This window comes from Athene cunicularia (assembly GCF_003259725.1).
Source record: "Athene cunicularia isolate RWA chromosome 5 unlocalized genomic scaffold, athCun1 chr5_part1, whole genome shotgun sequence".
Taxonomy (NCBI): Eukaryota; Metazoa; Chordata; class Aves; order Strigiformes; family Strigidae; genus Athene; species Athene cunicularia.
The window spans coordinates 38,847,381-38,864,103 of NW_020799101.1; the positions used below are offsets into that span (position 1 = coordinate 38,847,381).

A 16,723-nucleotide genomic window follows, 5' to 3' on the forward strand; every position below is an offset into this window, starting at 1 on the left:
CCCAGCCTCCTTTCTCTTAGCTTTTATTGCTGAGCAAACATCACATGGTATTGAATATCTCTTTGGTCACTCTGGATCAGCTGTCCTGGCAATGTCCCTCCCAAGATCTTGCCCACCCCCAGCCTACTGGTGGCAGGGGAAAGTGGGAGAAACAGCCTTGATGCTGTGCCAGCACTGCTCAGCAGTAGCCAGAACACTGGCGTGTTATCAACACCTTTCTAGCTACCAATACAAAACACAGCACTGTGAGGGCTGCTGTGGGGAAAATTAACTCCATCTCAGCCAGACTCAGTACAGAAATATATGATAAACATATCATTTTGAAGATTATTCTGCATACAAAAGAAAAGCAGCTGACCCAGTTTGGCTCAGGCTTCCTAGAAAAAGCTCTCCTCTTAGCTAAGACATTTCCTTTTGGTGCCAAAGTTATGAGTAAATGGTTTTGATGCTGAGATGCCAACTTCGGGTATATGTACTATCTTGTTTAGCAATAGTTTATGGGACATCAGGAAAGAATTTTGGACAAGATCTAATTGTATATTTTAGAAAGAAAAAGTAGCATATGGACTCTAAACAGAGGAGTAATACGATTACCATCTCTTTTCAGCCGGGCTGTGTGAACACCACAGAAATGGACATTAGAAAGTGTCGTCGTATGAAAAACCCACAGAAAGTGAAAAAGGTCAGAGTTTTTAGTTTTGTTCTTTTGTTTTGTAAATGCAGATCATGCTTGACTGCTACAGTATATCAGAGTTTCCCAATGGGAACCAAAAAAGTGTTTTGCAAATATCAGTTTTGTTTTAATCCGTGAATTTACTATTCCTGTTTTATCAAAAGAGAGGTACAGACTGGGTGACTGGTATAGCTAGGAAGGGCATTAAGGAGCTGTGTGTCCCAGATGTCTGCTGACTCTGCACTCCCATAAAATTAAAAGCAATTGGCAAAAGTACCTAGGTCCCATTTTCAGAAATTATTTGGGCACAGATTTTTCAGAGTTGTTTACTCTCCTTAATCATTTCAAATGCTGGATCATTAGCAACTTGGGTGCCTTCAACTTCCAGAAAGTTTTAGCTCTTCTGTGTATATATTAGTTTTGGAGGTGACACCAGACTCCTGAACTTCCGCTGGAAGTTAAATTGCATCATAGCTATTCACATGTCTCTTATGAATGTTAAATAAAAAGCAAAAGCACTAAATGAAAGGGTAACTGATACTGTTTTCAGTGCATGTCTCTGTTCTGAAAATGAATGACTACCAGTCAATCTTCAGGTTTTTGTTTTGAGACGTTCATTTGAACTTGGCCCACTGACACCTGGTTAAACTCTTTATTCAATTTGTAGTTCATAGAATCACAGACTGGTTTGGGTTGGAAGGGACCTTAAAGACCATCTAGTTCCAAGCCCCCTGCCACGGGCAGGGACACCTTCCACTAGATCAGGTTGCTCACAGCTCCGTCCAACCTGGCCTTGAACATTGCCAGGGAGGGAGCAGCCACAGTTTCTCTGGGAAACCTGTGCCAGTGTCTTGACACCCTCACAGTAAAGAATTTCTTCCTTCTATCTAATCTAAATCTTCTATCTACCCTCTTTAAAGCCATTACCCCTTGTCCTGTCCCTAAACTCCCTGATCAAGAGTCCCTTCCTAGCTTCCCTGTAGCCCCCTTTAGGTACTGGAAGGCCAGTCTAAGGTCTCCCCAGAGCCTTCTCTCCAGGCTGAACACCCCCAACTCTCTCAGCCTGTCCTCACAGGGGAGGTGCTCCAGCCCCCTGATCTTGTGGCCTCTTCTGGACCTGCTCAAGCAGGTCCGTGTCCTTATGTTGGGGACCTCAGAGCTGGACACAGTACTGCAGGTGGGGTCTCATGAGAGTGGAGTAGAGGAGGAGAATCACCTCTCTTGACCTGCTGGCCACACTTCTCTTGATGCAGCCCAGGACATGGTTGGCTTTCTGGGCTGCAAGCACACATTGCTGGCTCAGAGTCAGTTTTCCATTTGTTAATACCCCCAAGTCTTTCTCCCCAGAGCTGCTCTCAATCCACTCATTGCCCAGCCTGTATTTGTGCTTGGGATTGCCCCGACCCATGTGCAGGACCTTGCACTTGGCCTGGTTGAACTTCATGATATTTGCATGGGCCCACCTCTCCAGCCTCTCCAGGTCCCTCTGGCTGGCCCATCCCTTCCCTCCAGCATGTTGACCGCACCACACAGCTTCATGTCATCAGCAAACCTGCTGAGGGTGCACTTGATCCCACTGTCTATGTCGCTGATAAAGATGTTAAACAGCGCTGGTTTAATAAAGATGTTAAACAGTCACAGTATTAAACAATACTGACCCTTGAGGAACACCATTCGTTACTGCTCTCCACTCTGACGTTGAGCCATTGACCCAACTCTTTGAGTGCAACCATCCAGCCCATTCCTTATCCACTGATAAGTTTTACAACAAGACATTAAACCAAGTGGAAGAAAATGGCATAGGATTACGTTCTTGTCTTTTCTTTCTCCACTTGGTTCACCACAATGACTGTTCCCAGTGTTCATCCTGCAAGTGTTGACACACACACCTCTCAAAGCTCCTCAAAATTAGCAGCGGTATTTTAACATTTAAAATAAACTCTTTTCTTAATGTGCCTGAGATCTTCCAAATGCAGGCACCTGCAAGCACAGTCTGATCTGTAAATTTTGCTCCAGGTTGAATGATTATTGGCCTATGTAGATATAAATAGTAGGAAATTGCTGGCTTCTTACCTTATTGTTTTGCATACTGCACTTTTCCTTATTGCGTGACAGAGAAAAATGCTGTAATCCCTTCTGTTTGTTTATTGGCTCCTCACAGTCAGTATACGGGGTTACAGAAGAGTCCCAGCCCCAAAGCCCTGTACATGTGCCCTCCCAACCTGTACGCAAAACTACAAAAGAGGATTTCCGGAAACAGGTAAGTAGATGGCTATATGGCAACTCTTCTGAGAACTGTTACCTGCAAAAAAAACCCACATAAATTTATGGAGATGTCAGCAAAACCAATTGTATGCATTACCTGTCCTCAATCCTCACATATTTTATGTAAAGTAGTATTTAAAGATATATATATTAATTGAGCAGTGCAGTTGTATGACAATTTGTATTATGGATACTACTGACTTTTGAGTCTACTATTACTCAGTCTGTGGGCCAGTAGACAGATTAATTTTCAGATCACTGAGGATATCTGAAAAGTAGGCAGTGACAAAAGCTAGGGAAGAAGCCAGCATACAGGGGTGCAGGCTGGGGCTGGGTGGTGAGGAAAAGCATTGTTTGGTGTGTTACTATTAGACAGTCCAGTCAGAGCTTTTAAGGAACTGGTAAAAAGTTATTTGCACAATCACTCTAAGGAATGGCCAGCCAACTCGCACATCCTTGCCCTGGCACAGGGAGCTCTCCTTTTAAATTACTTCCTGAAACAAGCAGCACTCACTGAAGTACGGGCAAGAATCGCTAGGTCAGCATTTTAGTAAAGATAGCCTTAAACATGTTTCTTGGGCATCCAGTTTTGGGGTGGTCTTCTGAACTAAACCTAAACACTGTATTTCTTGAGTTTTTGTTGTCACAGGCAACATAGTATATGCTATATGAACTAGATAGCGGAGTGCAAATGTGCTGTAAAATGGTTATTGGTCTTGCGATGTCAGTCAGAGAAATGGAAGAGAGGAGTATGGTGTAAAAAGGGGATCACATTGCACCCTGAGTAGTCTAGGAACCTCAGCCCCAAAGTAGGAATGTGCCTTTCTTACTTTTAATTACGTCTTCTGAAGCTTCCCCTGGGGCTTTGCCATAGGAAATGGAGACTCCTGTTGGAAGCTGTTAATAAGCTGCTTCTAATACCTAGGGAAGGGTCCCATTTCCTTCTGAGTTATTTTCAAGCTCTTTGGAAAGAGAAATCAATAGCATGTAGGGATATGATCAGTGCATGCTGCAGAGCTCCTGGATTGTTAATGTCCTTGTCATCTCTCTCCTCAGATAACTTTTCTGAACGTGCAGATAGAGAGACATTGTTTAAAGATGTCCAAAGTAGCAGAAAGGTGAGTGTCTCATTTGCATGATTTCCTATTCTTTCCTCATCTCCAGTTTGGCATTTCCAGAAACAGAGAGGGGGCAGGAATGCACAAAGGCTGGTCCCCTTTCTGTGCTTCCCCCTCCTTGACCAGCCGTGCTGCCCGTCTGCTGACCATTGACACTTCTGCACTCACTCTTTGAGAACAAGTAGGTGAAAAATGAGGATGTTGTCATACTGTAAAATCAAAAGAAATGTTATTTGCAAAAGAAAGAACCCTTGCAGTACTTCTGTTTCCCTCCCCTTCACAACCCTAGAGTTTGTTTACAGGAAAGTCATTCCTGTTTCAAGTTGAAAATGCCTTTTTCTTTTGTGGATGAACTCTCAGTGCTTATCTCTTGTAGGCTGGCACAGCTCTGGGGCAGGAGCTGCATTCATGTCCGTGTTCATACTGGGGTTGTAGGGTCAGTTTCTGCTCTCACTCATACATATGAAACCCTATGGGAAGTACTGGCATTGTACCTGGACTACTCAAGGCAATGTTTTAAGAGGTATATTTCTCATAGAGGCAAATCAAGGCACAATTTGACTTGCAGAATATTTAGTTCTGTTAGGAAAGTATAAACAGGTAAAGAACAAGCTCACATTTAATTGAGAATGACAGCTCCTTTACTTAGATACTTGTAAGTTATGGACATTTGCAAGGGAATCACTGAGACAAATGCAGGGATAGGCATGCACTTCAGTTAACATCAATTTTAGAGCAAAACTGTGTTGTACATGGGCGATGTGATAAAGGCTGGTGCCATGTAGAGAAATAATAGAGGAATTTTTATTTAAGCAAATTAAAACCAGATTACCCTATGAAATGTGCTTTGCAGTGCCTGCACCTGTAATTAGCATATGTGTACTAAACTAGGCAAATTAAATGGCGAGAGCCCCGAAGTTGACTCATAAAGTTTAACGATTAAAAAGAAAATTTATCTAGTTGAATAGAAAATATTCAGAGGCTCCATGAAATCCTGCATATACTATACTGTATGTTTGAAATTAGCATATTCATATTTATGTTTTGGGCTTTCTGGTTCTTTTTTATTAAGAGGATATGTTTGTGCTTTACTAAAAAAAAGACATTTTGTACTGAATTTACTTACAATGGTCTTAATATACTGAGACAGTAATGATTTCCAGGCTGGTAATTTACAAGCAAGCAGATCTGTTTTACTTGAATTTTTTCTAGGTGGGTATTTATTCAATAAGATGGACTCAGTAAAACTCATTCACTTGTGAACATCGAATCCTGTCCACCTAACACCCTGTTGATCATGAGGAGCTAGTGACATTACAAATGTAACGCTGTCAATGCCAACAAAATTCTGATATTTTTCAGTAAAACTGGACAGAAAAGTTTCCTGGTTTGAAAGGGCGTTGGACTTTTTTTTTTTAAATTGGTCCCAAATTAGATAAGAAAATGTTGCTATGAAAACCTGTGCAAATTGATAACCAGGAGAAAAGTAAATAAAAGATAACAATCAAAAAGTTATTATCTCCTGTTTTGAAAGTTTAATTTTGAAATTATAAAGAATTAAAATCATGGTTGTGATATTTATATCTTGTGAAGAAGCGTTTGGTTATGTGATGGCTTTGGGTGGCAGCATTGCTGGAGGGTCCCAGGGCTTGGTATGGAGAGCACTGGGAAGTGCAGCCTGGATGTGGAGGGTCATGGAGCAGGCAGGAGGGAAATAGAGGGGCTGATGTGTCCAGTGACTTAGCAGGGGTGGGGATGGGTGAGGAGGAATGAATGTGGGTGACCTGAGTCAAACGATTGCCTGAAATAAAATCCTGTGTGGCCTGAAAGCCTGATGTAAAACACTGAATATAAATGCTTGGAACAAATCTGCTGCATGAGGAGATGCTGTTATTAGCAAGTTGCTTTTCAGGCTGGGACTACTTTAAGTGACAGTGTGGCATATTGGGGTGCAGGAGACGACTTCTTGGCACGCTCTTTTCGACAGCCAAGCCTGACAGTGGCACCACCTGCCATTTTTCCTGTACAGTGCAAAGGCATTCTCAGACAGGATGAGGGAAGTAACAAGGAGCAAATAAGGCAGGGGGTGGTGGGGAAGCAAGCTGCTCTCTAATCTGTTATAGGAATAAGATACAAATTATTTCAATAGTGATAGACCAATCACATACATTTTCCGTGAATGCTTGCTATTCTATGGGATGGCCCTTGTACAGCAGAAGAGGAATGGAAAAGCTCTCCAAAGGTTATCCCCAGCTCCAGTGAAATAAATGCCCACTACTAAAAGTTTTCTTGCCTCTCCTCCCTGTTCCTCTTCCAGGAGTAGATCTGCATGAAGTGTGGGAGCAGGCATCCTTCAGTTGCTCCAGACACCTTGGAAACAGCTTTCTTCTTTCTTTCACATCCCTTTCTCCCCACTTGGGACCTGCACACTGTCAGGTTTAGGATTTGGAAATAGGATTTGAGAACTATTGAGATAAAATACCAATATAGTCTACCTACTGTTTTCCCTGTCTGCATCATGCAGTGTTAATGCAATCCCATTACATGTGGCATCACAGAAATGGCTGGGGAAACCCAGAGCGTCTTCCTACCAGAAGCAATCTCAGCTCCCTAGATGAAAATCTGTGCTATCCTCTCAGCTCCTCAAAGTAACCACGAGGGCTCAGCAGGGGCCTCTGATTGCAAGACAGTTGGGTTCTCAAGGCAAGCTCTTGCACCCTTCAGTGACTGCTTCCCACCCTTTTCTACCAGAATTACAGTCTGTCACCCGAAAGGCCAAAAGTCCGGGTCTGCATTCTAACAGAAACGCTTTCCCTCCATAGTCCCCCTCCTGTAGCCATCTAAAGAAGATAATGAGGCAATGATTCCGCTGCTGTCATTATACTGAATCGGCAAAATGTGCTTAGCAATTCCTGCTTGTTTCATTTAATTTAGTTTTTTTCCCTTTTATTTTTGCTAGTACTTGTACTAGCACCTCTGATGCCTTCTTATTATTTTATTAGGAGCAATTCAAGTTTCACAGCAGATATCTCCTGATTGATCCTTTTTGCTGTTTTTTTTTTTTTTTAAACAACCCTTTCTCTCATTGATGTCTCAGGGATTGCTGCTGCTCTCTGAAATTGGACGCTGCTCCCTCCTCCAACCCTTGACCCACAGCAGTCATGAAATGTAATTAATGAAATGAGATGAGACAGCCCTGAGTGCCCTGAGGGGCAACGGGAACCTGCTGTGGTTACAAAAGTGTATGATTTTAATGCCTCATGATAAGAGCTAGGACAAACAAAAAGAAATAATTACTGTAGAGCAGGTCAGGGAAACTTTCTGCCTTTTGTGACCCTTTGTTTCACAGGGTCTTTTCATTCTCCTGCCTTTTTTGAGATGTGGAAAACCAGATGTAAAGTTTAGCATGGACAGTCACAGTGCAAGTAGATTAGTTGTTCAGAATGATGAGACTCAATTAACGTAGTTAATTACTTGGCAGAGCCAGGCAAAAAAATTAAAAAGTGCCTTAGAGTATTTCCAATATAGACTAGGACAAATTTCTTTTGATTTATTTCATACATGCTGTCTTTCTTCTGTAAAAATGCGCCCCTAGCCCCAACCCCAGTGGAATTCCTGAATCACTTATGCAATCAGACACAGTCCTTTTCCCAGGAAGCTCTTTGAATGTCATCCTAGTGAGGGTTAGAGGCTGTATATCTTACCTCGTCATGAAGCAAGCCAGTATAAGGGCCAGGTGTTTTTCCAACATGCATATAATTTACTTACATTCTAAGTTAATTATTATAAACTACTCTTGAAGTATATTATAATAGCGCCATTAGACTAAATGGTATACCAACATAACAACAAATTTATCTATAGCTTGAAGCTTTGATGCTCAGGACTGTGATCCTCCAAAGATTTAAGTATATTCTTATCTACAGCACATGACCTTATTTAGATGAGTTACTCATAATGCATAAAGTGGGTGCAAAAGTTTGCAAAAAACAAAAGGGCAAGAGGCAACAGCAACATACAGCAAATGAAGAGGAGGACATGGCTCTGTGGTGAAAGTCCTACCGTAGCAATGCAGTTGTTGCCTCATTGGACTTGTTGTGGGCATCTCGACAGAGACAAGCTTGAGGAAAATAATTGCAGTGAGCAGGTGGGTGTTTGCAGAGAAATCCTTGCATGCACCATCCCTGGGAAAAGGGACTCCTGTGGTTGCTGAGAAGGGGATTAATACCTATAAAAATAAAAAGAAGCACAGGAAAAAAAAGAAGAAAAAGGAAAGCTGTACCTCTCTGACATGTGACTGAGCATACAGGCCCTCATTCTTTCTTTTCTTTCTTCTTTTTTTTTGTCTCTCAGTTTAATAGCCTACACAGAGCAGTATGTGGAATATGATCCCTTTATAACTCCTGCTGAACCTTCCAATCCCTGGATAAGTGATGATGCAGCGTTGTGGGACATCGAAATGAGGTAAGAATTGGTAGTTTTAAGTAATGTTAGAGTTGTCTTGCCATTATGTTTGTATGGTCTTCCCACTGCCCTGCTTGGATAGGAAGTTGGATGTTTAACTTTACAAGATACAAGTACATAGCTGAAGTTTAAACAGAGGCTTATCACTTCCTCTGTGAATTATTCAGCCTTTCCACTTCCATATGACTTTATGAGTGATACTCTTAAGTTAGGTAATGGATGTTCTCATGCCTGTCAAGGACATGCACAGACTCAGGTCAGAGATCCCACAGGTGTAGGATACTGCTAAGAGATACTTGCTCCAGCATGGCTCCTTTGACCCTTGAGAGCTTGATTTCCAGTCCTCCCTCAGCTGCAGTGCACCTGCCCTGCTCCTGGGATCCCATGAGAGATGCTGCTGGCAGAATAGCATGGGTTATAGGGCAGTGGCCGTTCCCACTGTGCAGAGGTGGATTTGGCACGGGAGCTAGAGAAGTGTAGCTCACACGTAACATGTGAGATTTGGCGGGTCAGAATTATAATAGATTGATAAAGGGAGCTGGGCCTCGCTTCTTAGTGAACAAGCTGGCTTGTCTCTGTTATGGTGTCTATTAGATGAAAAGGTGGAGGAATGACTGTAGGACTTCCAGTGCCTTGAACCTCAAAGACCTTCTCCAAAAAGCAAGCACGGCACTACAATTTAGTTTGGGTTTTGCCCATGTGATGCTGGTGCAAGGGAAGTCGGGCTGGTGTCTACATCTCTTGCTGTCACAGGCTATCCGCAGCCCTTGTAGTGGGGCTAGAGTTGTCCTGCCTGCCTCTATGCCTAGCAGCTATCGCAGCAGGTTTGAATGCCATCACCATGCCATATGTCACCTTCCTTGCTCTCTCCTGTCCTGTGGCCAACTACTGCGATTGCTCAGCAGCTTCTTCTAGTGTTTACCTGCTGCCGTTCAGCACCAAATCTGAACTGGGAGTTCACTTTAACAAATCCTTGTAAAGAGAATGCCAAATCTAATCCTGTCTGGTTTTGAATAATAATGTTAACTTTAAGATACTACCAGCCCAAGAAAGCCAATTCATCGTGAATCATCGTTCCAGGAAAAGGACAAGTTCTTTCCCTTTCTAAAAACCATGTGGTCTGGGTTGTGAAAAATGTTTTCACCTGCTGCTCTGGAATCTCTGCCCCTCTTCACATAATTTTAATATTTTGGATTTCCTTTTTAGTAATTTTCTCTCATTTTCCCCATCCTCCCTAGCAGGGCTAGAACTAGATACAGTCCTGCAAAATACTTCTCTGGAGGAACCCCCACCTACAAGGTAAACCAGGCATCCATTATTTCCACATCTGTTGAGCTATCTGCAAATCCCAGAAAAGATGTCTGTGTTCTTGAGGAATACAATTAACATGATGTCACAGCCTTTATAGGAATTTAAAATAAATGCTTGTCTTCTGCTATGATTTCAGAGTTAAGGAAGGTGATTCTCCTGCTGATGAAAAAGAGAAAGTTGTATTGTTGGGAGATTGAAGAACAAACAGCTCTGTATTTCCATTTAATTCTCTATTGTAAGAGAACTCACTGCATCTGCATCTAGTTGCAACTTGCATGAATAATTAAATGATCCCCGAGAGCTGCGGTAGCCCTTGTGTTGCCTGCAAAGCTGTTTCCTCAGTTAGGAGAGCAGAGCCTTTGCTCAGGAAAACAAAGAGCCTCTCACTGCTTATGGTAAGGGCCAGCTGCCGAGCCTGGACAGCCCTGTGCCACTACAGTTCATGGCACTCAGGAAACACCATGGAAAGCCTTCAGTTTTAGACAGCACTTTGGCCTTTTCGTTCATGCTAGAACATTGCGCAGCAACAAGGAGAGCAGCTATAGATCTGTAGATTCAGCAGGAAATTCCCAAGCTTAGCTCGTGCATAGCTCTGCACAAACATGGCTTTCAGGCCCCCACGTTTGGGCTGGCTCAGTTAGCAGGTAGGCTGTCATCTGTGCCCTTGTCCGCAGCGCTGCTGGCTCCTGGGTGAGTGCAGGAGGAGCCATCCCGAGTGCTCTGTACTTCAAGTGAGGACTTGCCCATCAGTTTTGCTTAGTCTTTACACCAAGAGGAAATCAAAGCGGGCATTTTATTTACCCCTTTGGCTTATTTGTCTTCAGCACAGATCGCCACTGTCCCCTAAGGCTCCAGGATTAGGAATCGCTGTGGACATGACAAGACATGTAGTTTAATAGATATGTACTGTTAACAGTGGCTCTACTGTCACAAACGTGAGCTGCTGAGCTGTATTTTAATGGTTGTCTCATAGTATGGCACCATCACACCAGAAGCTTTCAAACGCTCTGTGAGCCCAGATTATGCTCTGATGCGCAGACTGTCTTGTAGGATCCTCATCGTGATTCCCAGGCACTGCCTCTCCCTATAGACATCTCTGCAACATGTCTGGTAATTCAAACAACAGCTTATGTAAGTGGAGTTATATTAAGAAATAATTTAGCAGAAAGGTTATTAGTAATTTTAGGGTGCCTCTGCATCTCAGTGTCCCAGCTGAGACACAAAATAAGAGTCTGATTATCATGGAGGGTGGGAGAGAGATGCTTTTTAGTCTTCCAAGACTTAGGCATCCAAAAATCAGAGGCACTGAAAAATAAAAGACCACAAACCAGTAATCATTTTTAGAAAACTTGTCTGCACTGCTTCTTAGTGAAACTGCTTTTTTAATGCAAATGTGGAACTGAAAATCTGAAGCCAGTTCCAAGTGACCAGCCAGCACTGTGTGGGACACAAGGAGATGCTCTGGAGCTCACCAGCGGCCCAGGGAACACTGCTGGCAAATTTCTGCCTTGATGTATAAGCAATCCCAAGGTACATCTGAGTAGATATATAAGAAGTGCATAATGGATAATCATTCAAGTATGATATGCTGTTCTTTACATGAAACCTACCAGAAATTATTCTGAAAATGATGTCTCACTGTCTGTCTTTTGCTGTGTATATAAACATCCAGATAGTACAGTTGCTTTAATGGTGACCCTGATCTTTATCACTTCTTTTTCTATTTTATTTGCTAACTTGTATTTCTACAAAACCTTGAGAAAAAACCACCATCTCCTTATCTGATAATCTTCCTCCCTTTGCTGCGTAGCAGTAACAGCAGCAGCTGCTCAGACAGCAGGCTGAAATGCACATTCCATCTGTTTTTTCCCTTTTCTCTACAAACAGCAAAGAACCTAGTCAGCAGCGTGTGAAAAGATGGGGTTTCTCCATGGATGAGGTGCTGAAGGACCCAGTAGGACGAGACCAATTCCTTCGTTTCCTGGAATCAGAATTCAGCTCAGAAAACCTCAGGTGAAACCTTTTTTGACTTGAACTAAATGAATGGGACCAATCCTAGTTTCTTGCATAGGTGAAGGGCAATACTTGAACTGCTAAAAACACCCATTTTAATAAAGCTGAGAATGGCAGGATTTGGCCCATAGCACTGCTATGGATGCCTACACTAGAATTATATAAGTAACCTCAGGAACAGTGTTCAGCAGAGCCGGTGTTGTCAAGTATTGTATGCAAAGGCTTGCAAAGTTTCAATAATGTGATGAGGCACAGCATTTAAGCCTGTTAATAATGTATAGGATTTACATGTGTATTTGTGGCAGGGGTCGTGTGAGGGAAACAGAGTATGGTGATCATGTGGCTAAAAACTGTTGCAGTACTGGCAGTCACCAAATCAGGTCTCCAGCACCTACTTTTAATTCTGGCACCTTCGAACTATTCAAGAGCTTGACTGTCACCTTAACAGCACTCTTTCTGTGTGGGAATTCTGAATACCTGGCTTCTCTTGTTGTGAAGAATACAAAACTTCTATTATGAAACATTATGTAGACACCCACATGATACTACATCAGACTAAGAGTATAAACTCATGCACACAATTCTGCTACTTCAACTACAGCAGGAATAGGCAGCAGTAATAAGTTGCTGGTCTTTTGGTGACTAGATGAAGACAAAACCTGTCCTAGGAGATCCAGCTGCTGTGGCCTTGTCTATAACACTGTTCTAAACCTGGTCTCTGGCCTAGCACATTGCTCCAAGATCGAGTGCCATTGCAGAACTGTTGAAAAGACACTGGAAGTGCCAACAGCATGCTTCATTCAGGGGTAGCAATGCTTCAAAGAGTATGCCTATCTCTTCAGCCTTTCCAGCTGCAAAACTAGGTGCCAAACTCAAGACCTTAGGATTCATTAGTCACCCCTGCATACCCTAGAACTACTGTATTAAGTAATTTTCCCATATTGATACCAGGTATCTTCTCACACTAACAGAAAAAGAGAGGTCTAGCTAGATATTCCCCATAGGCCCTAAGCTAAAGCCACAACCCTGCGTACATAGCAAGGATCTGAGTCCCCTGCTTGTCCTAGCATTAGTCAGACTATTGTCACAGGTTTTATCATCCTTGATTTGAATCTTAACTCTAATTCCAACCCTAACCCTGAAGTTTATTTTGGGGAAAGCAGCTCTTCTTCTGTGAGGAGGGTGATGTCCACAGAAGAGCTAGTGTAATGTATCCTGCAGATACAACCAAACGACAACATAACAGCAAAAGCAAATATACTACAGTGAGCTCTGAGAAAGTGGGGTTCCCGGGATTATGCTTGAATCAGGAGTGGGACAAACCTTGGGATTAGTGTTCAGGATTGCAGACATTTAATGCTAGCTTCATTGCTTGGTGCTGCAAAGCCCAAAGAAAATGGGAGAGGGCTCATGCCAGCCAGAGAGGCAGCCTGCACAGGTAGAGGTTGATACTCAGTGGTTGAAGTTACAGTTCAGACTCACGCCTGCATGTGACAAACAGCCAAATTTACTGCCACATTCATGCATTTGCGCAGAAGCAGAAAGGTGGTGGTTAGCAGCAGGGCAGATGACTTGGCATTGGCATCAGGGAAGGCTGCAGCCACTGGCTTGTGCTGAAGGTGAGGGTGTAAGTTGTTGTCGGGGTGCCAGTCTGTGCTCTTGTGCTCATGTGTGGGATCCTTGCTCCTTAACTGGGGTACAGCAGGTCAGAGGCACTTCGTGGATATCTGCAACAGTCCTCACCTGCTCCTTCCCTTGGTTAGTTTTAGTTCTGGAGACACAGAAGGATCCAGCAGTAATGTAATTTGACTGCCCTAGATACGGCGGTATCCAGTAGAAAACGCTTTTTTTACAGAGCCTGAATTACACTGCAGAGGCTTTGTTGTGGTGCTCTGGTGCCATCTCAGCACGTGGATGGTCACATTCTTTCTTTGGGGCAGTCCTGTTCCAGTAGGCCCAGCGATCATTAGCAGAGATGGACAGAGAGCTTGCAGTTTCACTGGCAGAACTGTGCCTGCTCCCAGGGTTAGGAGATCTGTCAGCTGAGCATGCGGTCAGTTGGGTTCTGGTCCTTGCTGGTAGTGAGCAGGTTTGATGCCATTCTTAGTTTACACCAACTAGGAGCTTGATTGCACAGCCTTTAAGTTCATGTTTTGTTATTTTTTTCACTTAGAAAATCAAATACACTAGTAAAGCATGTGAACAATTGCCACTTTAGTGCAGTCTGCTAGCCTGTGAGATCTGAAAGGGAAATTCCCAAGAAAGTGACTTTAAACAACATTGGAACTGACCATCGTATTTATCAGATGTGCCTGTCAGAGAAGTACAGAAAGCCTGCCAGCAGCAGAACAGTGAAAAATCAACACACCTTTATATTCATTATTTTTAAAAACCTGAAAGTTAACTTGTAAGATAAACAAGGGAATGTTACTAAATTACATAAATGAGCTTGAAATTTTATTGCTGAACAGGTACTGAACTTGTATATGCTTACTGCACTTACGTAGTGGTGCTCATTTGCAATTAAATTGTAGTGGTGAGGTGCAAAATTAATATACTGTATTGAAATACTCCTCAAATGGGTTTTCTGAAATATATCTGGGGTTACACTAATGAAATCTAGCAGATTTTATGACTGGCAGGTGTCCCCCACGTTCATCCTACTCAAACAAATGGAGAAAGTTTCATTATGAGAAGACAAGCATGTACCTTCCTCGGTCAGTCAGAGCTGCCCCTCCTGCTGACATGCGTTCTCTTTGGTTTTGAGATGGCTTGTAGCGAAAGGAGGCTGCAAGTCAGGGGGTTGGGATAGAGAGGTTAAATCCTGCATTCTTTTTGGAAGACACTGGTATCATTATTAGTTAATATGGGAACACTGCTGGCATTCTTATGGTGTCATTGTCATAGTATTGGCTTAGGTGGCATTGTTATTAACTAATACTGGATCAGTATTAGCAAGCCTGTTAAAAGCTTTAAATAACAACAGGATGTAAAGGCAGAAATATTAACAGAGAAAACTGGAAGAGGATGGATTGTTAGCAGTGGTGCTAGAGAGCAGAACATGGCTCTCTAGGGTTCAGGTGTGGCAGAGAAAGCTCCTGGATTCTCATTAAGAGTGTTTGGCAGAAAGGAAAGCAGTTGCTGGATGCTTAAACATGCAAGCAAAGTGTAAGTTAAACCTAACAGCAAGGTTGGGATCTGTCTCACCTAATTTGGCAGCTTGGAAGCATGTGCTTTCTGCTGTATCATCCAGGCTCCCTTTAGAGTGAGAGAGAAGCTGAAGAGGAGTCAGTGAATCACCTGGGAAGGATTTGTTTCAGCTTTAAGTGGAAACAAAGCTAAAAGCACTTAAATTACACTGCAAAGCACCTGTCCCTCTCTACCATCTATAAGCCTGGTGGATTCAAATGATGGTGTCTGCATGGTAGACATCTACAGTTAGGTGAGATGCATCCCATGCAAACCCTGGGAGGCTGTAAGGAACTTTCTGAGGGCACAGCATCTGGTACCCTGCTGGAAAAATTACGTTTGCAGTTACCTTTTAAGGACTCTCCTCCCAGAGATCTGGGAACTGTTGCAGCAGGGACATGTTCTCTCTTGGGAATGTCAGTAGGATCTTCATTAACACTGGCAGGAGTCCTGTAAGCCCCTACGCTGTCCTCAAGGCACACCTGAGAAAGTTACTGCTGAAAACCTAGAAATTCCTGGTAGTGCTAGGAAAGATTTCATGAAGTGTTCACTTGAGAATGCTTTGAAATGAATATAATTCGGTGGCATAGCAAGGGGACCAAATTCTATTGTTGTGCCCAGTGGTGCAAGTTCCAAATCACAGGGTTGACTGTGGTGGGGTATTTCCATATCTTCCTACCTGAGAAAAATTGGTCCCAGTGGGGGTCTTAAGTGAGGCACTGCCAGAGATAGCAGCAGACTAGACTCAGTGACCTCCCAGGTCTCCTTCCAGCTGTGTTTCTGTGTTCTAATAAACTTGCAGGATCATGTCCACCAGTCTCCTGGGTTTAGCTGAGCCCTGTAACTTATTTATTTACTGGCTGTCCATTATTTATGTGAGAGCAGGAAAGCCAGTCAGTGGGGTATTTTTCTCTGTCTTTATTTTAACTCTTTTTCTTGCTCTTTTCTTTCTCCTCTCTGTTGCTGTCTTTCATCTACAGTTTGTTCTGACTATGTTGATTTTTGAAGTACCCAAAATATAGCAGACAAAATGCCAAACTTCAATTAAAAAAAAAAAAAGGCCAACAGAGAGTTGTTATACATTTTTTATGACCTGGAAATCTCCCGAGACATCTTGAGATTGCTGAGATGTTCATCTAACTGGTGGATTGAATTTTATTTTTTTTTTTACCAACTTCAAAGAGTGTCAGCTGGAAAGAGAAACAACTAAGTGGAAATATGGGACGCGGGAATTTTACCCGAAGGGGAAGGAGACTGCACACCTGTTTATAGACCTAAATAGAGAACACATGACGCTGTATAGGAATGCACTGTGGAGCTTGCAGTGCACGAATGCGGGCGTTTTGTGTCCTATTGTGAACATACGGTGAAAATCGAGTTATCTGGAAAAAAATTTTACCTGCAGAAAGCATTTACATCTTATATGACCTCTAATGGCTGAAACTTGTTGCCAGTGTGTGGTTTGGGTTTGTTTTTTTTTTTTTTGTCGGGAAAGGAAAAGTTGGGGCATGGCAGAGAGCACATCTATTAAGTAAAACCCACCCAAGCCCCTTGTTTCCCAAATAAAAAGCTGCGGGAGGGTGCGGGGGATCGTCCCAGGAGTCCCGCGGCGGGGCGGTGCGGGGATCGTCCCGGGTGTCCGAGGCGGGGCGGTGCGGGGATCGTCCCGGGTGCTGTCTCTTATACACAT

General features: G+C 43.0%; 1 protein-coding gene across 3 annotated transcripts in view; it reads left to right on the forward strand.

Moving 5' to 3' along the window:
- The window catches only part of RGS6 (regulator of G protein signaling 6), a 274,836-nt gene that overhangs the window by 211,529 nt on the left and 46,584 nt on the right, over window positions 1–16,723 (forward strand). For all 3 annotated transcript variants that reach the window (XM_026850080.1, XM_026850082.1, XM_026850083.1), the window contains exons 9-13: window positions 608–682; window positions 2,835–2,933; window positions 3,995–4,056; window positions 8,410–8,520; window positions 11,719–11,844. In XM_026850080.1, the coding sequence (XP_026705881.1) occupies window positions 608–682; window positions 2,835–2,933; window positions 3,995–4,056; window positions 8,410–8,520; window positions 11,719–11,844 (473 nt within the window). The remainder of the gene's footprint in view (window positions 1–607; window positions 683–2,834; window positions 2,934–3,994; window positions 4,057–8,409; window positions 8,521–11,718; window positions 11,845–16,723) is intronic.